At 52.2% G+C, this 24868-nt stretch overlaps 11 protein-coding genes across 11 annotated transcripts; 6 read left to right on the forward strand and 5 right to left on the reverse strand.

The window, feature by feature from the left end:
* Positions 1-88: 88 nt before the first annotated feature.
* Positions 89-1967, forward strand: BDW47DRAFT_108474 (CaiB/BaiF CoA transferase family protein). The gene is made up of 6 exons (XM_024813243.1): positions 89-378; positions 446-477; positions 545-668; positions 728-1232; positions 1287-1580; positions 1644-1967. Exons 1-6 carry the CDS (start codon positions 217-219, stop codon positions 1853-1855), a joined length of 1329 nt encoding a protein of 442 aa, XP_024670596.1. The 5' UTR covers positions 89-216; the 3' UTR covers positions 1856-1967.
* Positions 1968-2187: 220 nt separating this feature from the next.
* BDW47DRAFT_108475 (uncharacterized protein) lies at positions 2188-4627 on the forward strand. Its single transcript, XM_024813244.1, has one exon. It carries the CDS (start codon positions 2233-2235, stop codon positions 4111-4113), a length of 1881 nt encoding a protein of 626 aa, XP_024670597.1. The 5' UTR covers positions 2188-2232; the 3' UTR covers positions 4114-4627.
* Positions 4238-6034, reverse strand: BDW47DRAFT_48835 (putative zinc metallopeptidase). The gene is made up of 2 exons (XM_024819154.1): positions 5851-6034; positions 4238-5793 (listed from the first exon to the last, which is right to left on the reverse strand). The coding sequence occupies exon 2, from the start codon at positions 5788-5790 to the stop codon at positions 4363-4365; it is 1428 nt and encodes a 475-aa protein (XP_024670598.1). The 5' UTR covers positions 5791-5793; positions 5851-6034; the 3' UTR covers positions 4238-4362.
* A 45-nt stretch (positions 6035-6079) lies between these two features.
* On the forward strand, positions 6080-7502 carry BDW47DRAFT_108477 (hydroxysteroid 17-beta dehydrogenase 11; the record flags this gene model as incomplete). Its single annotated transcript, XM_024813245.1, has 2 exons — positions 6080-6765; positions 6856-7502. Exons 1-2 carry the CDS (start codon positions 6262-6264, stop codon positions 7498-7500), a joined length of 1149 nt encoding a protein of 382 aa, XP_024670599.1. The 5' UTR covers positions 6080-6261.
* Positions 7503-7675: 173 nt separating this feature from the next.
* On the reverse strand, positions 7676-9566 carry BDW47DRAFT_48839 (rRNA-processing protein SOF1). The gene is made up of 3 exons (XM_024819155.1): positions 9522-9566; positions 8482-9461; positions 7676-8430 (listed from the first exon to the last, which is right to left on the reverse strand). Exons 1-3 carry the CDS (start codon positions 9522-9524, stop codon positions 8070-8072), a joined length of 1344 nt encoding a protein of 447 aa, XP_024670600.1. The 5' UTR covers positions 9525-9566; the 3' UTR covers positions 7676-8069.
* Positions 9567-9861: 295 nt separating this feature from the next.
* BDW47DRAFT_118693 (PCI-domain-containing protein) lies at positions 9862-13304 on the forward strand (the record flags this gene model as incomplete). Its single annotated transcript, XM_024815249.1, has 5 exons — positions 9862-10132; positions 10197-11161; positions 11635-11686; positions 11770-12704; positions 12780-13304. The coding sequence occupies 5 exons, from the start codon at positions 9862-9864 to the stop codon at positions 13302-13304; spliced, it is 2748 nt and encodes a 915-aa protein (XP_024670601.1).
* Positions 13305-13523: 219 nt separating this feature from the next.
* BDW47DRAFT_108482 (TLC domain-containing protein) lies at positions 13524-15359 on the reverse strand. Its single transcript, XM_024813246.1, has 2 exons — positions 14707-15359; positions 13524-14646 (listed from the first exon to the last, which is right to left on the reverse strand). The coding sequence occupies exons 1-2, from the start codon at positions 15184-15186 to the stop codon at positions 13969-13971; spliced, it is 1158 nt and encodes a 385-aa protein (XP_024670602.1). The 5' UTR covers positions 15187-15359; the 3' UTR covers positions 13524-13968.
* Positions 15360-15474: 115 nt separating this feature from the next.
* BDW47DRAFT_108483 (FluG family protein) lies at positions 15475-17674 on the forward strand. Its single transcript, XM_024813247.1, has one exon. The coding sequence runs from the start codon at positions 16108-16110 to the stop codon at positions 17473-17475; it is 1368 nt and encodes a 455-aa protein (XP_024670603.1). The 5' UTR covers positions 15475-16107; the 3' UTR covers positions 17476-17674.
* Positions 17675-19630: 1956 nt separating this feature from the next.
* Positions 19631-20841, reverse strand: BDW47DRAFT_118696 (NAD(P)H-dependent flavin oxidoreductase; the record flags this gene model as incomplete). The annotated part of the gene is made up of 4 exons (XM_024815250.1): positions 19631-19777; positions 19837-20565; positions 20657-20739; positions 20799-20841. The coding sequence occupies 4 exons, from the start codon at positions 20839-20841 to the stop codon at positions 19631-19633; spliced, it is 1002 nt and encodes a 333-aa protein (XP_024670604.1).
* A 774-nt stretch (positions 20842-21615) lies between these two features.
* On the forward strand, positions 21616-22444 carry BDW47DRAFT_132757 (uncharacterized protein; the record flags this gene model as incomplete). The annotated part of the gene is made up of 1 exon (XM_024817650.1): positions 21616-22444. The coding sequence occupies exon 1, from the start codon at positions 21656-21658 to the stop codon at positions 22442-22444; it is 789 nt and encodes a 262-aa protein (XP_024670605.1). The 5' UTR covers positions 21616-21655.
* A 671-nt stretch (positions 22445-23115) lies between these two features.
* BDW47DRAFT_108485 (uncharacterized protein) lies at positions 23116-24097 on the reverse strand (the record flags this gene model as incomplete). The annotated part of the gene is made up of 2 exons (XM_024813248.1): positions 23629-24097; positions 23116-23576 (listed from the first exon to the last, which is right to left on the reverse strand). Coding segments are annotated over exons 1-2 (816 nt in total), but the record flags the coding sequence as incomplete, so codon positions are not given.
* Positions 24098-24868: the final 771 nt, after the last annotated feature.

Below are 24868 nucleotides of genomic sequence, written 5' to 3' on the forward strand. Positions count from 1 at the left end.
TGGAAATAGTGCAATTATAGGCCTGGCCAGCCGCTTGTCGGCCATCTCCCCGAATCAGAATCTCATCTCGTTCTTCTCCACACGATCACTGGTCTTCCTTGTCCCGAGAGCTTGATTGGTATAAAAACATGCCCCATTCCTCTCTATAGATTGAATAGGTTGTTTCTTTTTCTCATTCCGTTGGATATTGGTTGCTCGTCGCATCTCTATTCCGCTATGAGTGTCGCATTCAAGTTGATCGCTCGCCGGCCGGCGCTCCCCCACCTCTTCGCTCGTCGTCGCTATACACCGCAATGGCGCTCCTACAGCACACCTGCGGAGGATACACTTCCTTTGAAAGGGGTGCGGGTCCTTGATATGACTCGAGTCTTGGCTGGGGTGAGTTCCTTGTCTTCCCTTATAATAGTAATATGGCAAATATTCTAACTGTGCACTGTACCTGTAGCCATACTGCACACAGATACTGGGAGACTTGGGGTACGTATTGAAGCGGATTTGGTTGCATTCTAGGTAGTCTCGGCATGGACTAACGTATCTCGCGCAGGGCCGATATTATTAAAGTGGAACATCCTGTCCGTGGTGATGACACTCGGGCGTGGGGTCCGCCTTATGCTCAGTACCAGGATGGGAACCATGAGGGACCCGGTGAGAGTGCGTATTATCTTGGGGTATGGATTGACAATTCCCATGTAAAGCAGTGCGGCCGAGCTGATTGGAGACGACATAGGTCAACCGCAACAAAAAGTCGATCGGACTGTCCTTCGCTCACAAGTCTGGCGTGGAAATCCTCCACCGTCTGGCTAAGGAATGTGACGTCCTTGTCGAGAATTACCTTCCGGGGGCGCTGAAGAAATACAACATGGACTACGAGACATTACGAGCGATTAATCCCAAATTGATCTATGCCAGTATCACTGGGTACGGCCAGACAGGCCCCTACAGCAATCGGGCCGGATACGATGTCATGGTGGAAGCCGAGATGGGCCTCATGCACATCACCGGAGCGCGGGATGGCGACCCCGTCAAGGTCGGTGTAGCCGTCACCGATTTGACGACCGGTTTGTACACATCGAATGCAGTTATGGCCGCGTTGCTGGCGCGGGCGCGGACGGGCAAGGGACAACATATCGACGCCTGCTTGAGTGACTGCCAGGTCGCAACACTCGCCAACATCGCCAGCTCGGCCTTGATCAGCGGGAAGAAGGACTCCGGAAGATGGGGAACCGCGCATCGTAAGTAATTGCGCAGTGATCCCGATGATTGCGTGGCTTTCTAACTATTGTCAGCGTCCATTGTCCCTTACCGGAGCTACAAGACCCTAGACGGAGACATCCTGTTCGGCGGTGGCAATGACCGGCTTTTTGGTGTGCTGTGCGACCGGCTGGGCTTCCCGGAATGGAAGACAGACCCCCGATTTGTTACCAACAGCGATCGTGTCCAACATCGCGAGATTATCGATGGGCTCATTGAGGAAACGGTCCAGAAGAAGACCACGCAGGAATGGCTGGAGATTCTCGAAGGCAGCGGGATGCCGTATGCCGCAGTCAACGACATCCAAGGGACCTTGAACCACTCCCACGGTGAGCCTCGAAGGTCTTTCTTGTAATCGTTGGCAATTTACTAATTGTGGCCCTCCCATCCAGTGCAAGCACGAGGAATGGTCACCGAGGTCGACCATCCTTCGTGTGGGCCTATCAAGCTCGTCAACACTCCCATCAAATATTCCCACGCGACGCCTGGCGTCCGAACGCCGCCTCCGACGTTAGGTCAACACACGGACGAGATCCTGGGAGAAATCCTGGAGTATGAAAAGGATGATATCGCGCGTTTGAAAAAGGAAGGTGTGATTTCGTAGATTATGGTGGGTTGTTGCCGCTCACGGATGTACATAGAGAGGGGTTCGGCAATCAGCAGAAAAGCTAGACCGTATATAAGCCGTTACATTAGTCCATAGCAAACGACGTATACATAAGATATATTCATCTTTGAATGATAATCCAGATGGGAACGGTGGAATGTCAGGTCAATCCATATATCTGGGAGTGAATGAGTGAACGGACAATGAAACATGTCAAAGGAATCCAGGGAGATGGGTGTGGTCACGTGTTGCTATATAAATCTCTGGATCGGCTCATCATCTACTGATGATGCCATGTGGGATCTTCCTCGCTGGCAATAGAGACTCACCGTTATTGACACTTTTTCCCGGCTGAATTGACCGTGCCAGGGGGTATGACACTTCCAACAGGAGATTCCTCCTCAGTGCCTTGCGCCACAGAAACAATAGAGACGGCACCTCCCCCAACTCATGGTTCTCAGGCCTCCACGTCGGCCTCACATCCCACGGCGCCTACGCTGAATCATTCAAGCCCTGAACCCTCCAAACCAGACCAGCCGCCAAGTACAAACTCTACTCGAGTCCAGATTCCGAAGCTCTCTGCGGCGACTACCGCTCTTTTGGCACGAATCACGGGTAATATCAAAGGGGGGCAACAAAGCGATGATCATCCGAACAGTATCAGTTACGGCAACCCTTATACACCCGTTAGTTCGTCTCGAACTTCTACGAATCAAAGTCTGGATCATCGAAGCTCTCAGATTCCAGCCAAAATGAGGACTTCTTCCGCGATTCTTGATCTCCCTACACCTCCATTCGTTTACTCCCATCATATGACCGCCCCAGCGGTCTCTCATCAGACAACCGCAGCTACATCTACATCTATACCAGCACCGCCTCAAGGGAACACTGTGAAACCGGGCCTTGTTGCTATAGCCCCAAGACCTGCTGTCGTGCCCTCATCGGTGCCACCAGCGCCGTTACAATTTCACCAGCCTCCACAGCCCCAGTTATCTCCCCAACGATCATCAGCGCCACTGGCTCCATTACCAGCGCTGGCACCGGGACCGATTCCCATACCACCGCCAGCCTCACAGCCGCAACCGGTAGCATCGGTAACCGAAGTGCCCTATCCAAAACTCACTCTATCAAAACCAAAGAAACCAGTTGCCAGTGCTCGTTCACGCAAAAACACTAACGGGGCTAAACGGCCAAAGAAACGCAAACGGGGCAATGACAGCGACAGCGAGGTCATCTGGGCGGGCGACTCGAGCACAGATGAGTCGGATGTCGCGCCCATCACCACGCAGACAAAGTCCGGCCGCCAGGTGAACCGACCTTCATTGTACGTGCCCCCGCCAGCGTCATCGCCGAGCGTCATCAAGGAAAATAATCACAGTTTTCCGACAGATGGGTCGGACAACACACATACCCCGCCTACGGCAGCCGCTCGAAAACGAAAGCGGGTGTTTCGCAGAGGAAAGGATACCATCATCACTTGTGTCCATTGTCAAAGGGCGCACAGTCCGCTCAGCAATATGATTGTTTTCTGCGACGAGTGCAACAGCGCTTGGCACCAGCTGTGTCATGACCCTCCCGTCGCGGCCGAAGTTGTTGCTATTAGGGAGAAAGAATGGTTCTGTAAGGACTGCAGACCAATCCAGGTCGGCATTACACAACCGACAGTGGTTAGAAGCAACCCGAGTATAGGCCTGCAATCTGCGCAGACCCGGCCTCCCGTTCATCTTCCTCTAATTCTCCCCAAGACAGAAGTCGGAGGGGGAAGCTTCTCGGAGGATGAGCGGAGGGGGTATTTGTCAACCTTTTCGCATGCTGCACTTGTTGAGCTGCTTGTCACAATATCAAGTAGTCACCCCTCCCTACCAATGTTCCCCGAGGATCTGAAAACATCACAAACCTCAAATTTCTTTTTCTTGCCGAAGACGGCCGCGGCGCTCCCAGGGAGTCCACCCATGGACAGCTCTACTACTCACCCTACATCCGCCGTACCGAACGGCACATCAACGGTCAATGCCCACTCCGTACCCCAATCTCAATGGGAAGCGGAAGATCCCGACGATGAACTGGAATACGAAATCGAAGAGCACCGACTATATCCGAGGGCCGGGAACGGATTTCAACTTCCATTCGATACTAAAGACATGGACATAATGCGCGAGGACGTTGCCTGTCCGACTTTTAGCTACTCGTTGCATGGTCCTGCACGCCTTCGAGCGCAAGATGGCACTTCAGCCCCTGTCTGGGGTACCGTATGACCTTTGGCGGTCTTTTTTTCAGTCTCAGCTTGGACTATGGCCTAGCGTGCAACTCATCATCAATGACCTATCGGGCCCGAGATATGTTCGTCTTGCTTTGCATGACCTGGCGGTGTTTAGCTTCCTGGTTCACGGTTTGGACTCATATTAATATCACAACGGGCGCTGAGGACTTCTATATCCATATCAGCACCAACCATTGCAAATTCAATCGGCCCCAGCCGAAAATCAATACCATCACTCCCACCACTATACAAATCTATATATCCCATCCAGCTTCGAAACCCATGGAGATAGCTTTAATCTCCCACCGCAAATAACATCCCGATTAATTCTAGACGGCGGATCCCACACCACCTCAGCGACGCTATTTCGCGGCCGCGCAACAACATCACACCCAGTATCATCTCGAGCGTAGACGAGCAGTAAATCCGCACAACAACCAACATCAACAGTAACCCCACCACCACCACCACCCTCATCCATCCCGATCGCCGCGCGCGCCCGCGTAGACACACACTCATACAAAAGCTCCGCATCGGCCCGAGTACCCGCCTGGTAAACCCCAACCCCAAGACAAGCCAAACCCAGCGGATCCGCCGCCCCCCAAGGCGTAAAGGCATTCCCCACATTATTCACCCCAACGACCGCATCAAGCCCATACTCGCGCACCAACCGAGGAACCTGCAACGTTCCCCTAGGCGTCGCCATCGCCCCTTCCTCACCACCTCCCGCAGGAGGCGCAGCCATATAGAGATCACTCGTCGGCAACCCAACAAAGCTAACCGGTAACTCATCCTCAGCGATCTCCTTCGCCAGGCGCGCCCACTCGTCCTTCCCAAATAACGTCAAGCGCGTACAGTGGCCCAGCATTACACGCTTCCGCGTGCGTCCACCCGTCCATCCACAGCGCCTTAACTCATCCAGCACCGTCCACACAAGCGGTTCGCGGCCGGGATCAAGCGTGTAGTCGAGATGGAAATCGAGATGCAGGTCATGAGCCAGCGCAGTGCGCACAGCCCACTCGATATTCCGCTTTGCGGCCTTGGGGTCTGACTCAACGTACGGCGTCGAGCCCAGCACGTCGACTCCGTCGCGCAGCAAGGCAGACTCGATTAGCTTCCTATTTTCGGCGCCGTGGGCGCCGGAGAAGACCGGGTCTTGCGCGAAGCAGACGACCTGCATCTTGCAGGCTTCAGCCCAGTGGGCCTTGAGGGTGAGTGCTGCGTCGAGGCAGGTGTGTTGCACTGTTGCGTCGACTTCTACGAAGGCGCGGAGAGCGGTTACGCCGTTGGCGAGGGATTCTGCGAGGAGCCATGATCCGCGCTTGAGGAGGTCGGAGGCTTCGAAGGATTGCTTTGCGGTTGTTGTGGAGGCCAGCGCTTCGGGAAATGTGCCTGTTGTTGGGGCTAGGTGGGCGTATTTGGGGTCGTTGTGGATGAAGGCCTTGTCGAGGTGGATGTGGGGGTGGGTGAGGGCGGGGAGGACTAGGGGGGGTTCTTGGGCTTGGCTGGGATTGGTGTCGTTGGTGGTGGGAGTGGTATGAGTGGTGGGAATGAGGGATTTGATGCGTCCGTTGGGTTTGAAGGTGATGTCCCAGGTGGATGATGGGGAAGTACTTGATGAGGGTAGACGGATGTTGTGGAGGGAGTGGAGGGGGGTGAGCTGGGGTGGCATTATCTGTGATGACAGTGAATTTCCGAGTCAAACATGCATATAGGAATGCATTATACTCACAGTTAATGGTAAAATAGGATCTAATTGAATAAATTAAAGAGGTCGAGAGTGTTGGATGGTTGGGAGAGTAAGAACCATGCAGATAATGCAAGTATATATTTCTCCGCACGTGAGGGCCGTCCCCGCATAGAATCCGTTCATATCGCGTCTTCCATTTCCCCTCGAATATCCCCGCGCATCTCATTAAACCTTCAAAATCTTATTGTGTACGTCTCAAGGTTGCAATATTGAAGACATTACTCACGGTCATCCCAAATATTGATCACACTATTCTTACACGGAGTCACACGCCTAAGCGCTAACCGCCATGGCGTGACAAACACCATAATGCTATCTCAATAACCACCTCACGACTCTAAATCCACGACATACAAGTACCCAGGAAAACAAAGGGGTACAGAATAAGGCACCATGTCAAACCCACCACGCGCCTTCAACTCATACCCTTCTTCCCCATCTACCCAGCAAAGATGGTACAAGGCCCTCACCATTGATGTCCTACTTGCCGTCCTCAACCGCACCATCCTCCACCCCTGGGTGGCGTGGATCCTAGTCCTCAGCCTTCGTGCCCAAGTCACTCCCTACACCGATCTCTCTTTTATGATAGCTACTGGCTATGCAGTCTTCTTGACCTTGATCGCTGTCGGCCGCACCATCAACCACCGCGTCGCGTACGGTCTTCCGCGGCACGTCGACCTCACCGAGGAGGTGGTCATCGTGACCGGCGGCGCCAGCGGCCTGGGTCAGGTGATCGCGCGCATGTACAGTATGCGGGGGGCGAGCGTCGCCGTCTTGGATATCAAACCCCGTGAGGAGATAAGTGATGATGAGGTGAGCGGTGGGGCAGAGTATTACTGCTGCGACGTGGGGGATCGGGCGATGGTGGAGGCAACGGTTGACCAAATTGAGAAAGAGGTATCTTCTTTTCCAACTTTGATATGTTCATCATTCGATACTCTATGTGGTATCGTCCTATATAAAACCACCATGCTAATAATTCAACAGCTGGGAACCCCCACCATCTTGATCAACTGCGCCGCGGCCAGCATAAACGGCCTCCCCCTCCTCTCCCTCCCGGCCTCCTCATTCCAAAAAACCCTCTCCACCAACCTCCTCTCCGTCCTCAACACAACCCAAGTCTGTCTTCCGCGCATGCTATCACCCTCATCCTCACCATCCGACAACGAAGATACAGAAGCCCGAGGGGGAGGAACCATCGTCAATATCTCCTCCGTGACAGGCGCTCTCTGCCCCGCAGGTCTATCAGATTACTCGGCCAGCAAATCCGCCCTCACGGCACTACACCGCACACTCGAAGCCGAGATCCGCGCATCCGGCACCAACGATCACATCAAGCTGCTCCTCGTCGAGACGGGGCAGATCGCGACGCCGCTGTTCCGCGCTGTGCGCACCCCGAACGCGTTTTTCGCCCCCGTGCTGGAGCCGGTGCAGGTTGCGCGCGCTATCGTGGATGCTGTTGATGCCGGGGAGGGCGGTACGGTGAGGTTGCCGTTTTTTGCGTCGCTGGTGCATTGGTATGCGGTTTTGCCAGCGGGGGTGCAGAGGGTTGCGAGGTGGTTGAGTGGGATTGATGGGGCTGTTGCTGAGGCGGGGTTTGAGGCGGAAGGGAGGGGGGTGAAGGAGGGTTAGATTGTGCTGTTTGTCTTGTTGGTGCATAATGATTAGGCGTCGAGATAGAGATATACCCTCGGCGATGCTGTATTTATAACTAATGCGATACGCTTGGATGAGTTCGGGCGTTGATGAATTACGTGTTTAATGTGACTCGGGGGTTGCTTGTTCATTCATACATTCATTAAGGTTGATTTGGTACTCCGTTATAACGGAGTCGTGAACTTCTGACACTAACTAGATACAAGTGGTGCGATGTGAAGTATGGGCACAGGTTGCGGGATGTTAGACTGTGGGTGGGTACAAGAGTAGCTCTCAACAGAGGCGAACCTAGGTATAGACTCGAAGTGGAGAGCTACTCCCGCACCGGCGTCTTGCATGCGAATGCCATAATCCCGTTGTAGCGGGCTCTTGGATCATTCAATGACCCCCTAAAGCAGACGCCGTGTAACGCAGCAGCCACAGGTTACACACGCGGAGGTATAAGCCGCAGAAACGGACCAGGTGGCCGACGAAACGCTCCATCGGATGGGATGAGGGATATGGATATGCTGCACCAGAGAAGGTGCTCCCAGGGGGCAGGCGGACTACTGCTCTTTGCTCAAGATCATTTTCTCGCGCTCACTGCGTCGCTTGGGCAGCGCATCCTGCTTTGTGTGCTTGCGGACGTTCTCGTGGCGCCTCTTGAGAGACATGAGCTCCTCCCGCTTGATCTCCCGAGCCTTCATGATTGGCTTGGGCACATGGCGCTGGCGCTTGATTCGGCGAATCTCGGGCATGTGCGAGTAGCGCTTGACCAACGCTTGATCGTACTCGAGCTTTGCGCGCTGGCGGCCGCTCTTGATGCCGCTGCGGTCGGAGGCCTTGGAGCGCCATAGTCGAACGTTGCCGTCGTCGGAACCGGACAGGATGTAGTTGTTGTCGGGGGTAAATCTGGCCGAGAAAACACTGCTTGATATTAGAAAAAGACATTCCAGAAAAGGAGAAACGACAACTTACCGCTGCATTCTCTTTGTGTGGTAAATATCGCGCGAATGGCCCTGGGCTCTGTTCCAGAGTCGAACCGTACGGTCGTAAGATGCCGTCACGAGCTCCTCGCCCGTCGGGCTGAACTCGACGTCCATGACAGCAGCAACGTGGTCCTTGAGCACATTCAGGGCACGATCCATCTTTCGCATGTCGAAGATATACGCGTTGTGGTCTTCGTTGGCCACGGCGAAGTTAAAGGCTTCCATGGGGTTCCACGCAATAGCGTTCGACGCCAAGCGGAGCGTCATCTTGCTGAGAGGCGACGAAGTTCGCAAGTCGTACATGATAACAGAGCGATCAATGCCGGTCGAAGCGAGAATCGATGTCTCCGTCTGGTTGAAAGCGACCGAGGTGATGGAGTCGACGTTGGTGGGCCAGTGCAGCGTCTGCGAAGGCGTCGAAGACGGCCGTGAAAGGTCATAGATGGAAATCTGGGACGATGACACCGCAAAGAAAGGCTGATCCCGGTGGTGCGAAATGCTGTTAAATGCGCCTTGGCCCAGATAGGTTGCCACAGGCGGGGAATCGGACGTGGAGTTGTATGGGTCGAACAGTTTCACCGTTCGATCGCTCGCACACGACAGTAGCTTTCGATCGGGAGTCCAGCACATTCCTTTCACGATGTTCTCATGCGCTTGAGTATTCCACACCTCACCCCGAGTCGGCAGATCCCACACCTTGATGACGCCGTCGCCGCTGCCGCTGGCGAACCGATCTAACGACCCAGGATCCTTCGCCATAGAATAGACACCATCTACGTGGCCATCTCCCATCTGACCGAGGAACGGCGCCGCAAACAACCGCTCCAGTTTGACAGCATTGAGCGCTCTGGTGTATTCACGAGCTCGTTCGAATGGATGCTGATTCGGGTCTAAATTCCGGGGCTGTCGAACGACGCCTGTCCCGGGGGCCTGCTGCGAGGCGGTAGGGCGAGAAAGCGCTTTGATTTTCTAAGGTCAAGGTAATCAGTAAGATTATTCCGAATATTTCCTCACAAGAAGGAAACTCACCATGGCGCTTTTGTTGGGGCTATGTGATAAAAAGACGGAATTAATTTCTGGTAGGAAATTTTTTAGTATATTCGAAAAAGTATGGTTGATGTTTGTTCTGTTTGACAAAGTAGCCCGCGGGCGGTGAGCAGCAGCAGCAGCAGCAGGAGCAGCGCAACAGCTCCCGGTGACGACTTCGTCAGCCATCGCCAGCCTATCCTACCTCCATCAACTATACACATACATTGACCATCCTCCTTCCTCGCCGTGAGGCTCGTTATCCTCCATATCTGACATCTTTTTCTCGAAACTTTACGCCCCTTAATTACTCTAGAATACTTCTCCCCCATTCCTGAAAGTCATGGCGACGTCGTCCTCGTCGACCGCTGAGCGGATACAACAAGCTCGGGAGATCCAGAAGAAGGATCCCTCCAAGGCTGGCACCGTCTACCAGGAGATCCTTGCCCAAGGTCCAGGGTCGTCGGAATCTTCGTCTCGCAACTATGAGAATGCCTTGATTGGGCTGGGACAAGTCTATCGAGATGAGAAGAAGGCGAATGAGATGGCGGAGCTCATCCAGACCAGCCGGGATTCATTCTCGTCATTCGCCAAAGCAAAGACGGCCAAAATTGGTAAGTTGGGTCTAGCATAATGCTCTGCAATGTCTGGTCTAATGGAATCTCTTTTTACGAATAGTCCGCCAGCTGTTGGACCTTTTCAGCGAAATCCCGAACACCCTCGATAGCCAAACTGCCGTCATCCAGTCCTGCATCGAATGGGCAATTGCCGAACGACGGTCATTCCTTCGCCAAAACCTCCAGGTCCGCCTGGTAGCTATCTACATGCAGAAACAGACCTACTATGACGCTCTTACCCTTATCAACCCCCTCCTGCGGGAGCTGAAGCGCCTGGATGACAAGCTCATGTTGGTCGAGGTGCAGTTGTTGGAGTCCCGTGTGTATCACGCTCTGGGGAACCAGGCCAAGGCCCGTGCAGCACTGACCGCTGCCCGAACTTCTGCTGCCTCCGTCTACACGCCGCCTACCTTGCAAGCTAGTCTGGACATGCAGAGTGGTATGCTCCACGCGGAGGACAAAGACTTCAACACTTCATATTCGTACTTCATTGAGGCCTTGGAGGGGTACAGCTCGCTCGATGAGAGCGAAAAGGCGACCGCAGCGCTCCAGTACATGCTGCTTTGCAAGATCATGTTGAATCTCGTGGACGACGTGACGAACCTGCTAGGTTCCAAGCAAGCCCAGAAATATGCCAGTCCACGCCTGGAGGCTATGAAGGCTGTGGCCCGAGCCCACTCCAACCGGTCCCTGGAGCAGTACGAACAATCCCTGTCGGATTATCGATTCGAGCTGGGCAGTGATGTGTTTATCCGTAACCACCTTCGTCGACTGTACGACGCCATGCTGGAGCAGAACCTGATCAAGGTCATCGAACCGTTCAGCCGCGTCGAGCTGGACCACATCTCCAAGATGGTCGGGCTAGACACACAGCAGGTGGAACGGAAGCTGTCCCAAATGATCCTGGATAAGGTGATCATTGGCGTGTTGGACCAGGGTGCGGGATGCTTGATCGTCTTTGACGAGACAGAGCGCGACCAAGCGTACGACGCGGCCTTGGACACCATCGAGAAGCTTAGCAATGTGGTGGAAGAGCTGTACACTAATCAGGCATCGCTACTGGAGTAAGAGGCGGTGGCGGGTTGGTGGTTATGTTAAGGAATGATATAGCATCATAAATGAATATTACCTGGTTCTATAATTATTTAATTAGATAGAGTCTGTAATCTGTCAAGTCCTAATCTATATCCAATTCAGACAATTAAGGACAGTCACTGGGCAAGATAGTGGAACCGATGATACTGGTGCCTAAGGTGTCAACAATGCCTAAAACGGGATAGCGTGATCGCGATGAAAGAATCGCGACTCGTTCATCTCTTGATCCGCCTGGGGAAGCGTAAATGACTTAGCCTGTCTCCCCTCGGCCCATCCAAATTTCTCGGTTTCATCCCCCAGGTGTCTCCGAACCTTGTTATAACCCTTGCGGGCTTACTTTTACCCTATCGCCACCAACCATGAATGCCCCAATGCCACCCAACTACGGGCGCGGCTTCCCTCAGGCCGCCCAGCGCTCTCCTGCCACGCCTCGTCGCGGGCCCCCGGGACCACCAGGTTCGTTCCTGCCACCCCTTGATTCTCGGGATCTAATTTATATTTGGGTTTGCTTGCCCCTGTCTAACATTCTATCTGTTCAGGACCACCTATGCCCATGCCCATGCCACAACACGCTGTTCCACCCCAGTACATGACTGCCCAACGCCCCATGGGGACCTTCCCCAACGACGCGGCCCTCCGTCGCAGTCGCAAGCCCACGGACAAGAACATCCCCGATGACGTCGAGGAAGTGATTATCGGAGATGGCGTACAGCAGTACAAGAGCCTGCGCGAACTCGAGAAGCGACTGGACATCGCCATTGTGCGAAAGCGTCTCGACATCCAGGACTCGATCAGCAAGACCGTCAAAAAGTACCGCACGATGCGCATTTGGATCTCGAACACAGTTGAGGGCCAGCCGTGGCAGAGCAACGATGCCCAGAACAGCATGGCCCCAGGGAGCAATCCGGGCTCCGGGAGTTACAAGGTGCGCGTCGAGGGCCGCCTGCTGGACGACGGCTCCGACACCACGGCGCCCGAGGACAGCGAAGACGAGGATGAGGACGAGGAGAAGGAGCAGGATCAGGCAAATGGAGACGCGATGGATCATGATGGCTCCTCGGAGGCCAACAAGTCGGCTCCGTCTAAGCGGGCTAAGCAGCGCTTCTCGCATTTCTTCAAGGCGATCACGGTCGATTTTGAGAAGTCGTCGACCGCGAACCCGGAGGAGGTTAAGCCTGTTCACTGGGTCAAGCCTCAGCTGCCGGCTAACGCTGTGACGCTGCCGCCTACCGCGGATTTTGATTCCCTGGAGTTCTCGCGAGCTTCGCAGGATAATCTGAATGTTACCGTTAGTCTCGTTAGGGATGAGACGCCTGAGCGATACAAGTTGAGCAAGGAGCTGGCGGAGGTTCTCGATGTCGAGGAAGAAACCCGGAGTGGCATCGTTCTGGGCATCTGGGACTACATTCGCGCGATGGGACTGCAGGAAGATGAAGAGAAGCGGTTAGTCCGCTGTGACGATCGGCTGCGAGCGGTACGTGTTCCACTCGAACCTTTATCCTTCTATTTTTTTGTCTCTCCTGAAGCTAACATTGTGGATGTGTGATAGATCTTCGGCCGGGATCAGATGTTCTTCCCTCAAATCCCCGAAAGCATCGGACCCCACACCAGCCCCATCGAGCCGATCAAGCTCCCCTTCACCATCCGCGTCGACGAGGAGTTCCAAAAGTCCCCGATGCCCACGATCTACGATATCCAAGTAGCCGTGGAGGACCCGCTCCGTTCCAAGATGATCTCCCTGACGCAGAACCCGCAGTACTCTGGCGGCATGCGCCAGATCTCCACGCTGGACGACCAGGTGGCGCTCATCATCCAGGCCCTGACACACTCGCGCGCTCGCCACTCATTCTACACCGCCCTGAGCAAGGATCCCGCTACCTTCGTCCGGCGCTGGGTCAACTCCCAGCGCCGGGACCTCGAAACCATCCTCGGCGAAGCCACCCGCGGCGGCGGCGAAGACGGAAGTGGGCCTGAGTTTCGCCGCGGCGGTCCCAATAGTGCTTGGGATACGCCTGTTGCGCGTGAAGCGGTGCGGTACATGCTTGCCAAGCCGGAGGCTATCATGGGACGGTAAGATCTGTCTCTGTTTTTGTGTTGTGTAGAATAAGTCTGGCGGTGTGTTCTTTACTTGCTCTCGTTGTTCTATCTAGTACTATTGGTGGCGGGGCGGGGGCGCTCTTATGGTGTTTGTTTGGATGGGCTTTTTTTTTCTTAGCTATATTTTTGAATGAATTGATTCATAATGGATGCAATACTTGGAATTTTTTCTTTGCATAAATTGAAAGGGGCATGATAGAATATCAATAATTCGCGTTTCATTCAAATTTCTAGGATACTATCTTTATTCTGGTTCAGAGCTGCGTATCACTCCAGCTCTAGCTTACTCTTCAGAAGCAGACTGTCGGATCCACGACAGTTATAATTATACTGATAGCCAAAACCGCACTCCAAATAGCACACCAACTTATCTCTGCCGTGAGAAATTGCCAAGATAATAGATAGAAGACGCAAGCCCCAGTCGTTACGAAGACCGTCGAAGGCGTATTGTATTATATCAATAAAAAAAAAAAAACGAATAGATCTTGTTTGTGCGTAGTGCTAGAGGCACATAACATCCCACTCACTATCTACAGAGCTAACGCCGCATACCGCATATAGTAGTACGATAGGTAACGAGTAGCTAGAGAGAGAGAGATTGGGAGAGTATAGGGGGTGAGAAAGAAGAAGATGAAGAGCGATTAAGCTCTCCGAGTCCGCTTCTTCAGCTCAGCGCTTTTCGCGGCATCCGCTCCCGACGCAGCCTTCTGCTGCGAAGCTTGATCGCCCAGGTATAGCGAGCCCTCCTTTTCCTTCAGCTTCGTGGCAGCGTCGAGCACGGCCTTCTGGGCAATATCCTCCTTAGCGGTCTGAGAAGCGGGCTTGTCCTTGTTTTCGGGACGGAACCGCTTCAGGACGGTCTCGACCATCTTCGAGAACCAGTAGTAGTTCAGCGAGTTGAGGATCAGGTTGGAGGCGACGTAGGTGAGGACCAGCCAGGTGGGGACGCCGCCAGCGGTGTGGGACGCGTACTTGGAGATTTCGGCACCGGCGCGAGCGCACGCCTCGTCGACGCAGAGGGCGCCGTCGCGGAGCTGGAAGACCTGCGTGGTGATGTCGACGGGGTTCAGGGCAGAAACGCCCGTGGCGTCCCAGGTTTGCTTCAGGGCGTACCACATGTCCTTGTAGACGAGGACGGACTGCCAGGTGCCCCAGATGAGGCGGCAGGAGAAGAATGTGGAGAGGAGCGCCATGCCGTTGTACCATTGGAGATCGCTGCCGGTCATGTTGAGCTTGTCGAGGAACCAGTGGATGTTGAGGAAGGGGGAGGAGAGCTCGTAGAGGATGAAGACGGGGCAATAGTAGTTCACGAAGGGTCTCTGTTTTGGGAAGTTTGTCTGTGGTTAGTTGGGTCTTTGATGTGGATGTGGAGAACGTACAAAGCCGAAACTGAATACCCAGAGGGCACTGATGGCATGGAACAGCATGCCGATGCCGAACATGCGGAGGTGCATCGTGCTGACGATGAGATCATAGACGAAGTATCCCATGGCCATGGATCCTACCATAGCGCAGCCACCGGTATACCCGTAGACGCGCTCGCCGACGGTCATGGACTGGCGTTCCTTGTCGGTGAACATGACCCACAGGGCCAGAACGCAGATGGAGATGCTCTGGATCAGAGAGACAACATGGACGTCCCAGTTGAGCTTGGTGCGCTTGTTGAGATTGGGATAGTGGCGGGGGAAGAGGATCGGGGAGAGCCATGGGGACAGCACCGAGTGGATGAACTGGTAGCCTAGAAAGAAGATGATAACCTCATGGAAGTGATCGGAGAGGCCAGGCAGGTTGACTCGCTGGGCCCAGGGGTCGACGAAGTCTCGCAGCCATGCTGGCGGCGGCGGTATCGGGTCCAACATGCCGGTGGTTCAGACCGACGGGTTGGTAGGTAGATGATGATGTAGATGGTGGCACAGCAAACACCCCAGCAGGAAACACAAGGATGCAAGAAGGGTCGCTTGTTAAGTAAGCGGGGAAGAGGGAAAGGTGGACTAGAGTCCAGCCATGCTGAATGAGGGGGAAGAGAAACAAGGAAAGGATTGGATCGACGATATATAAGACAACAACCGGTCTGGAGCTGCCTACACCTTCAGGCTGCCAAGGGAAAACGCTGGCGAATGATACCGAGGCCTGACTGCCTCGTCGCCTGAATGCCTGACAGTTGGGAATTTGTTGGGACCGCTGACTCAGCCACGTGACACCTGGACTCGGCAGTCATCTGACCAATCACTTGATCTGCTCATCCAGCCGGACTATAGACTTTCTTCTGCCCATCTTCCCTCCATCAGACAGACCAGATGGTTCAGGGTGATGCTTTCTCATGTTCAAACCCTTGTCAATGTGATCGATTGGCATTCTGCATCGTCCAGACCGCAATATGCAGGTCTGTCTATCCCTGCGGTTAAAATGACCGCTTGTATTTACCCAGACAACACAGCGGACGCCACATATACAGGGACATCCCACAAACATGTCCCATAAAGGTTGGCCATGAAGGCTGGCTCCACAAGACTTGCCCTATCGTGCGACACCTTGCATGCTACTATTGAACTTGATAACATGGACGTGCAGTGAGACTGGTCGGGGATGTGGCTTGGTGTGGTTTCACAGGCGACTTACCTTACCTACGATGGTAGGAGCATAATCTCTTGTCGGGTGGCTTACCTGACATCTTTCATGTCTGCTACTTTACTCAATCAAGGCTGACATCTCTCATCTCACCATCTCTTATTCTGATCTCTTGTAAACGGCCATCCTATCTCTTCCAGGAGAAACTCAACATGAAAGACAGTCAATCCCTCATCCAATGGGCTAGGATTTTCGCCCAGCACAAAAGCATCGAGTTTGTATGGCTCCAATTCGTGAACAACAGTGGCAACACGCTCGTCCGTATTCTTCCAGTAGCCAAGTTCACGAGCATGCTCCAGACAGACAGGCTGCTTACCCTCGCACAAGCAATATGGTACCTCGTGCCAGGCGATACCATCGCCGAAGGCGGCACACCATCAGAGGCATTTAGCCTGCTACCAGACTTGAACACAGCGTATATACAGCCCGGATCCCAGGGAACACGATTGCTTGTTCAATGCGACTGCGTGCGCAAGAACGATTCAACCCAGCAAGCGCCAGAGTGCGCGCGCACCCGTCTGCGCCTCTTGGACGACACCCTCAATCACCAGCTGGGGGCTGCGATTCGCGTCGGATTCGAAGTAGAAGTCATCTTCATGCGACCTCAGAAACACTCACAAGCCGACGGATCCACGAAGACGACCTACGCCCCAACGGGGCTCTTGCACACCTTCTCCAACGTCACACCCGAAGACTACGAATACCTCGACCTCGTCGAGGCCATATCACGCGCGCTCGCCGATGTCGGCGTCCCGCTCGAGCTCTTCCACGCCGAAGCCGCTCCAGGCCAGTGGGAGTTCGTGCTCCCGCCCGAGCGCCCCGTTCAAGCAGTCGACATGCTAGTCAAAGCCCGCGACGTCATCCGCACCGTGGCGCGCTCATTTGGCCTACACGCCACGCTCCACCCACGGCCCTTGCCAGGACATGCAGGCACAGGATCCCACGTTCACATGTCCGTCAACGACCCAGCCACGGGGGCCCCCTCACCAGCGGCACAAGCCGAGCCGTTCTTCGCAGGCATCCTAGCACACCTGCCCTCGGTTCTGGCATTCACGTTATCCCAGGAAGCAAGCTACTCGCGCGTCGCGACGGGCCTCTTCAGCGGCGGTGAATATGCGTCCTGGGGGTGGGAGAATAAGGAGATAGCGCTGCGGCGGATCGAGGACAACCGGTTCGAGCTGAAACTGTTGGACGGGCTGGCGAACCCGTACCTGGCGCTGTCGGCACTGCTGTCGGCTGGGATAGACGGCCTACGGGAAAAGATGGACCTCACTGCTGGGCCGAGCGACGTGGCGCCAGCTCTTCTCTCGCAGGATGACAGGAAGAAATTGGGGATAACGGTTCAGTTGCCGCATACGCTTGAGGAGAGTCTAGCTGCGCTTGAGACGGACCATGTTATATGCGAGTTGCTAGGGCGTAAGCTGATATATCCGTATGTGTGTACGAAGCGAGGGGAAGACAAGGTGCTTGCCAGTATGGATGCTGAGGAGAGGCGGATGTGGATCATTTCTAGATACTAGGTGTAATCTGTTAATCCCGGGATGTAGATGGAGGGGTCTCAGTGGTTACGTGACGTCAAGGTCATCGAGGGTCAGTTTGTAAGAGAAGCACATGGTGTGGGAAGGGCCATCGCGCGACGATCACTGGGACTCCGATGTTTGTACGACTTATGTACTAGTACTACTAGTACTAGAATATAAAAGAATAGTTAACTGGTTTCTCAAATTATATTTTATACTTGACTCAGGGCAATATGAAATTTATCTTGGGATGTATAAGACGATATCAAAACCACACAATTTCACCTGAATGGTTTTATCTTTTGGTTTGAAATCTATATCCCTGATATTGAAGAAGTTGTTTGGCTTTGAAGTTGGTGATGCTTATCATCCTTAGACATGTATATCTTAACTACTGAACTGTTATGTCACCTCATCACGTTTGGAAACCTATAAGAATTAGCTTATATCACCAAGTATGTTCAATTTTTTTGAGAAACAAGAATGTATGCTTGTTCATATAAGATCGATAAAAGATAAGGGTAAGTAAATACGAGGGCATAAACTGGTAAGTAGGAGGTAATGTATACCTAAAGCGGCTAGTTTGGGGGATGCGAATTCTAGCGGATCCCCCCGGATTCTGACCCCTAGAATCCGGTCCCATTCGGTGTCTTTCCCCCCCCCCCCCTGGTCCCGACCCCAATTCGGTGGGGCAGTTTGGCGCCGGGGTTCCAGCTGCCCACTCTAATTGTATGAGAAGCAAATAAGTAGAGGCTAACAGCTGGGTAGAGTTCATAGTTTGCTGTTGCTCATAAAAAGGGTAAATCTCTGGAGCATCGAACGCTTGATTTACACACACATTTATCATGGGTCGGTCTACCGTAATTGAGCCTATCTGCTACAGAAAGCAAGAGTCTCGACAGTTGGAACTCGGATATTGAACCTCCAAATAAGACGGTTGAAATTTCCTTGTCCGAACTGATTATGTACAAGTCTATATACAGACACAAGATAGCATAGTCCCCCACAGTTTGACCCATGATATCATCATTTCTCCCGCTACTGCTCACCAGTCCGGAATACCTCAAAAATACGTAAAAGGTCACACTGCTGGATTCTGCTCCATAGCTCGAGTCACAAGATCACTTCATGTTAAGGTCAGCCTAGCTCTCTTCTACTGTCTACTCTTATAACCGGGAAGAGTAAGGTGGGCAGGTGGCGTACGTATCCATATACGCGCGGAACTTCACAATCTTGTGCTGGTCATTGAACGTGACAAGCCAAGAGTATTCGTTTGTGAAAGGTAGCCCGTTCTTGCAGTTGACATCGACGACCTTGAGTTCGACAGCCGCCTGGTTTCCTTCGCAGATGATATCCTGGACTTGGAGCTTCAGCGGACTGGCCCAGGTGCTAGAAAGGGCTCTGGTTCCCTCCTGGAATTCCCGCGCAGACTTATAGTGGCCGGAAATTTTGCAAAATGTGCCTGGAGTGAATTGGTTGAGAGTATGCTGGTTGGGGACTTGTTCGTGGACATTGGAAGGGTCACTGGCATAAGATGGAGTGTACTGATCGCACTGTACCTTTCACCACCCAATGGACGTTGGGGTGCACATGGTTAAAAAAGCCGGCCATGTCGCCTTGAGCGATGTGGTCGAATATTTTTTCAACTTCTTGTTTGCTAGGCATTGTGAAAAAAAAACGGTCCATAGGGGGTTGGATTTATTGTTTGGGTTATAGGACAGCTTGCTTAGGACCAGATATAAATCAAGTTATGCCAGGGGATGTGGAGGGACTAACAGATGAGGGGCGAGACAACAGGAACCCGTGGAACCCATATATCGCGAATTTATTTCCATGTTTTCCTCGGTACAATCTACTTCATGACGATGGCCGGTATTCCTAATGTACTAGTGGGTCATTTCATGATTTCCGGTGGAGCCGAACGGCGTAGTTTCTGATCAACGCCCGGTGAAGGGCTGTGTTGGAAGAGACAATTCGGCTGCCATGGTTCTATCTACATGGTAAAAGGATTTGCCATACAAAACACAAGTTATCAATAAAGAGCTCACTACGGATGACCCTCCACTTCACGTGCTGACAGTTCTGTAAAAGAAGGAGGTCTGGCTATTGAGGCCGCCAGCAATGGTATGTCATGGGTTGTGTCAAGTCTCGGAAATTAGATCTTACTCTGAGCTGGTGCTTCTGTATAGAGTGACTCTGACCTCCGTATGGCATCAATGGCTTCCGATTCTATGCGTGTAAGGAGCTGCCGGCAGGTCGGGATGTCATTGATAAGACCCATGACTTGACCAGCATACCACACCTAATGTAGCTTGTTAGCTCTTGTACGAGTACTGATCGCTCTTGGTTTATGATACTCACGCCATACTCAACATCACCATTTAAATAAACTTGTCGGCCCCGTTTACCGTCAACATAAGGCTGGATCTCTTTGAAGTCACCGGTCTGGCTGCTCTTCTCGAGTTGCACCGCTTCTTGTGTAACCTTGTTGCGAAAAAGCCTCGAGGTGTTCTTCCATCGACGTAAGACAAGGTCTGTTTGATGCTCGTTGGCAGCCACAATTGCCTTTTTGACGTTAAGGTGGATCGGCGCCTCGACAGTGGCCATGAAACGGGTACCCATATTGATCCCTTCGGCGCCCAAGGCAAGTGCTGCTGCCAACCCGTTGCCATCTGCAAACCCCCCAGAAGCAATGAACGGAACCCCTAACACCTGTCTTGCCCGACTTAACAAGATAAAGTTTGTGAGATCGTGTTCCCCGACATGACCCGCGCATTCGAACCCGTCAATGGACAAAAAATCAACCCCCAATTTGACGGCCGACTTGGCATGTTTTATGGTGGTACACTTGTGCAAGATAGTCACATTCGCCTTCTTGAGCTTCTCAATCACCGGGCCCGGGTTGTTTCCAGCTGTCTCGACAATGCGGATACCTTCTTCGATAATCACTTGGGCGTACGCTTGATAGTCTGGAGGTACGATGGCAGGGAGAAGGGTCAAGTTGACACCAAACGGCTTATCAGTCATGATCCTGCATCTGCGAATCTCTTCTCGTAGGGCGTTCGGCGTTGGCTGGGTGAGTGCCGTGAGCTGCAGCGGGTGTCAGAACATTCGTGGTCCAGAGAGATTTCGAACTTCATCTTTTTTCAAGATCTCGCCATCGTGAAAAATAGACACGCACAATTCCCAGACCGCCAGCATTGCTGACCGCGGAGGCCATCTCTGCGTATCCGACCCATTGCATACCACCCTGTACCACAGGAACTGTTTTTGTTGCCATTAGCAAGTAGCTCCACGAATTGACAATGCCGGTATCAACTCACTTGATATCCCAAGTTTCCTAGTCAGGGCTGTGTTGAAAGGCATCGTGTAAATGAGCAGCGAACTGCAGAATTTTTTGGTACAGCTTTGAGAATTTTTATAAGAACATGGATCACGATGGGAACGTCTTATATTTTTAGCCAGATTAAATACAGGTGATGAGAAATCACCAGATATCGCCGATATTGCATCGCTTCGCGGTTGATCACTAAACAGATATGTCCGGGCAAGCTGAGACAGTATAGGCTATGATAATCCTCTCGGACAAATAGAAAACATGACGGGGTCAAGTGGGGCCAATCTTCGCATGACAAGGTTGATTGATTGATTGATTGAGGACAATCTGGAGAATGATCATCATGGGGTAGTTTGACATACCCCATTAATGGGTAACTAAGGGAATGCCCAGGATACCAGCTTACTATACAACGCAACGGAAAGTGGGTCGCTGTATGTTCATGGGGTTGGTAACCGCTTCATGGGCACTAGCGGCTATGAACTGCCGCGCTGTAGTTTCTAGGAGTAATTTCCAATCCACCTTCCCGACCGTACCAAAGGCGATCAAACCGAGGTCTTAAGGTGTGATTAGTATTCACTCCAGTCAGTTCTTGATCCTACAATTGATTACCGCTTCACAATCATCATCGACTGGAATTGTAGACCAATCAAACCTAAGCAAGCAGCATCACTACCTAGCTCCTTGCCCTTCACATAAGAAGACGGCATTTTATATCCCATCTATTCCTCCATCAGCTTTCAAAACTTCCAACTCCAAATCCCCCCCCAAAAAACCCCTCAGGCACGGACAACCACGATCTCTCATCCTGTCCGCCTGGCAACACACTTCACATACTCAGCCATGTCATTCAACCCACAGAAGAAACCCGTGATTGCGGTCGTCGGCGCCGGCCCGGGAATAGGCGAAGCGGTAGCACGACGCTTCGTTCAAGAAGGCTTCGTCGTGGCCCTACTCGCGCGCACAGAGGACAAGCTACAAACGATGAGCACCGGCATCGAGGCCGACTTTGGGAAACATACTGCCCGCTACTACATCACTGATCTTCGAGTCGAGAGCCAGATTATCTCGAGTTTTAAATCCATCAAAGAAGAGCTTGGCCCCGTGGATGTCCTGGTGTACAACGCGGGCGCGAGACGTGTAAATGGGCGCTCGATTCTAGACACCACGACGGAAGAATTCGAAAACTTCACCAAGATCAACTTGTTTGGCGCGTTCTGGTCCACCAAATGCGTGCTCCCCGACATGATATCTGCCTCAAAGGGCACTATCATCTTCACCGGGGCTACCGGCTCACTTCGCGGCATGCCCGGCCTGTCCAGCTTCTCGCCTGGTAAGTTTGGACTTCGGTCTTTGGCACAGATCATCACGCGGGAGTATCAGAGTCAGGGTATCCATGGCGCGCATCTCATTATTGATGGTCCGGTGGATGGGAAGTTAATTGGGGGGGTCATGAGGAGGAAGTGGGAACAGGCGGGGGAGAAGGAGAAGTTAGAGGAGACGGATAGGTTTGTTATGCAGCCAACCGACTTGGCCAAAATATATTGGTATCTGCATACCCAGCCGAGAAGCGCGTGGACCCAGGAGTTGGATGTTAGGGCTCAGAACGAGACAATGTTTTCAAAGTTGTGAGCGCCGGGTGCTCATGTCAGAGAGCTGCGTTCCATAAAACCATATTCAACAATAATAGCCATTATATCAATCATCAAAACCAGATCATACATTATCTTTACTATTAAATGCCAATAAACACAACCTCGAAAGAATTCTTTCCCTCTCGGCCCTAGCATCTAAATCCTGCGTTCACGTTCTCTAAGGCTGAGTATACAGACAAAAACACATTCGCTGAATCCTCTGATTGTATTGTATCTCTCGATATTCTCAATACTGTTTCTTCATAATTTGTCCTACAATATCGCTCTCTACCATCCTATAAAATACCATGTGCACAAAATGGAGCCCTATCAGCTAGAACTTCTGACCTATGATCCGTGACAGCGCACGGAGGCCGAGTTTCCCGGGCGAGAAGCTGCCCAAAACAACCCTATTGATGATTACAATTTCAATGTTGAGGTGGTTGGTAAAGAATTATTGTAGTTGCTTACCCGTATAATATTTAAAGTCTGTTATTTATGAACTGAAAATCATGGGTAGAATCTCTAAACTCTGGTTATTATTCGCCGCAGCATCTACGAAACGACACTGTCCTTCCGTAACTCAACCTGCTGATCAACCACATCTCCAACCTGATCCTCCATTCCTTTAAACTTGATTCCCAGTTCTCTCCCAGCTTTACTGGCATCAAATCTATACGCCTCCGTGCTCGCGTCTCCCAGTTTCAACCCAAACGGCATAGCCGGATACCGCTCCCTCAAAAATTTCGCAACATCCACCCACGAGCGACTCTCAGAGGCAAGCAAATAGGAATTCAGGCCTTTGACATCATCCCGTAATGCCCTGACATGCGCCTCGGCGACATCGTTGATATGCACGCCCCGGAATTGACCGACGAGCGGCTTGTCGGACATGAGCGATTGGAAGAGCATTCCGGGCGTTCCGCCGATTTCGTCTGCTGTTTCTTGAAGGATATTGCGGCCAAACACATAGACAGGATGTAGAGTTACGATGTCGAAGTGTGGATGATTCTGCTCCGCGATCTCCAGTGTGGCTTTGTGAGATGCGAGTTTGCTGATATGATATTGGGCCATGGGGTCGAGATCAGGAACCTTGGACGAGTCGAAGCTGCACTCAACCTCGTCATTTTCTATCAAGTGGTTAGTAAGAGTGCTCGAAGCATGGACATGATTCTAATTCACCTGTTACTTCAAGTCCATCATTCGCCGAATTCAGTGGTACAAATGCCAGCACCGAAGACGTGATGACTACCTTTCTGATAGAAGAGACCTCCAATGCCGACTGCAGCATCGATGTAGTTCCTTTCACAGCGGGTGTGAGTAGATCAGTATTCCCCGGAGTCGGCAGGGGAGACGCTATATGCAAGACATATTCCACATCTCGCAACGCACGATCATAACATCCACTGATGGTTAAGTCAGGCACAGTTATAAAGTCTAGATCATCGACATATTGGGAGAGTATGCGCCGCAGCTTATCAGCCTGTTGTTCACGGCGAATGACAAGTCGTACTCTGTATCCGGCTTCCAGGACGCGGAGGGTAGTTGTTGAGCCAATAAAGCCGGTAGACCCGGTGATTAAGGCGAGTGGTTTCATCCTTATCTGGTATACAGGCACGCAAAAGTTGCTGGGATTGAATCGGAAGAAGATCCATGATGTCTTATATGAACTGCCGGCGACCGACGAGGTTCCCTCGTGGCGACCAGCATTTCTAATCATGCATGTAGCCTTGACTGGACCTTGCCTTGAGGTAGCCGAAAATGATTCGTATGATTAGTGATCAACATACCAATCTCGGACTGCATTAGTAAAAATGTATAGTTCATTCCCGAGCAGTCGTCGGTCTAGATATAGATTGGTACCTTGGCACCTTGACCTCCGATCTGTGGTCTGTGTTGCATCCATAGTGTCATTTCACATTCCCAACTCCAGAGGCAGGCAAGGCGGAGGAGGTCTTTGGTCACCTATCGCCTACACCCTGATTTACTATAGTATCGAGGCCGCTTTTATTGACATTGTCCATATCAGAAATAATTATAATGATAAGAGATAAAAGAGATACTCTTATGAAATAAGAGTAAACTATAAATAAACATTTCTCATCATAGGTTAGGGGCCCTTGTTCATAGAATTAAGTTTTCTCTCTCTTCGCATCCGTGCTTGAGCTGCTAAATGGTAGCAAGTCCTTGTTTTGATCCAACGGGTCTCTTTCAGATATCTGTTTTACGTATCTTCCACCTGTGCTTCTATTGCTTGATGATACTAGGTTTATCAGATATCAGGAGCTGAACTCGCGGATTAATTATTGGTATTGACTACCTCTGGCTATGGAACAGCGACACTGTTTGATAATGATATACATGCAAGAGCTCACCTGGGACATTGCCCGCTAGGTGGGCGCTGGTGGGAATTTCTTGAATA

Source organism: Aspergillus candidus, assembly GCF_002847045.1.
Source record: "Aspergillus candidus strain CBS 102.13 unplaced genomic scaffold BDW47scaffold_34, whole genome shotgun sequence".
NCBI classification, from domain to species: domain Eukaryota; kingdom Fungi; phylum Ascomycota; class Eurotiomycetes; order Eurotiales; family Aspergillaceae; genus Aspergillus; species Aspergillus candidus.

Coding starts and splice junctions, on each gene's coding strand:
- BDW47DRAFT_108475 (XM_024813244.1), top strand. CDS start 2,233: ATGACACTTCCAACAGGAGATTCCTCCTCAGTGCCTTGCGCCACAGAA.
- BDW47DRAFT_108482 (XM_024813246.1), bottom strand. CDS start 15,186: ATGTTGGACCCGATACCGCCGCCGCCAGCATGGCTGCGAGACTTCGTC. Junction 14,647..14,706: donor GGGTATTCAGTTTCGGCTTT/GTACGTTCTCCA, acceptor TTCCCAAAACAG/AGACCCTTCGTGAACTACTA.
- BDW47DRAFT_48839 (XM_024819155.1), bottom strand. Junction 8,431..8,481: donor CACACAAAGAGAATGCAGCG/GTAAGTTGTCGT, acceptor AATATCAAGCAG/TGTTTTCTCGGCCAGATTTA.
- BDW47DRAFT_48835 (XM_024819154.1), bottom strand. CDS start 5,790: ATGCCACCCCAGCTCACCCCCCTCCACTCCCTCCACAACATCCGTCTA.
- BDW47DRAFT_108474 (XM_024813243.1), top strand. CDS start 217: ATGAGTGTCGCATTCAAGTTGATCGCTCGCCGGCCGGCGCTCCCCCAC. Junction 478..544: donor CAGATACTGGGAGACTTGGG/GTACGTATTGAA, acceptor TATCTCGCGCAG/GGCCGATATTATTAAAGTGG. Junction 669..727: donor AGAGTGCGTATTATCTTGGG/GTATGGATTGAC, acceptor GAGACGACATAG/GTCAACCGCAACAAAAAGTC.
- BDW47DRAFT_108483 (XM_024813247.1), top strand. CDS start 16,108: ATGAAAGACAGTCAATCCCTCATCCAATGGGCTAGGATTTTCGCCCAG.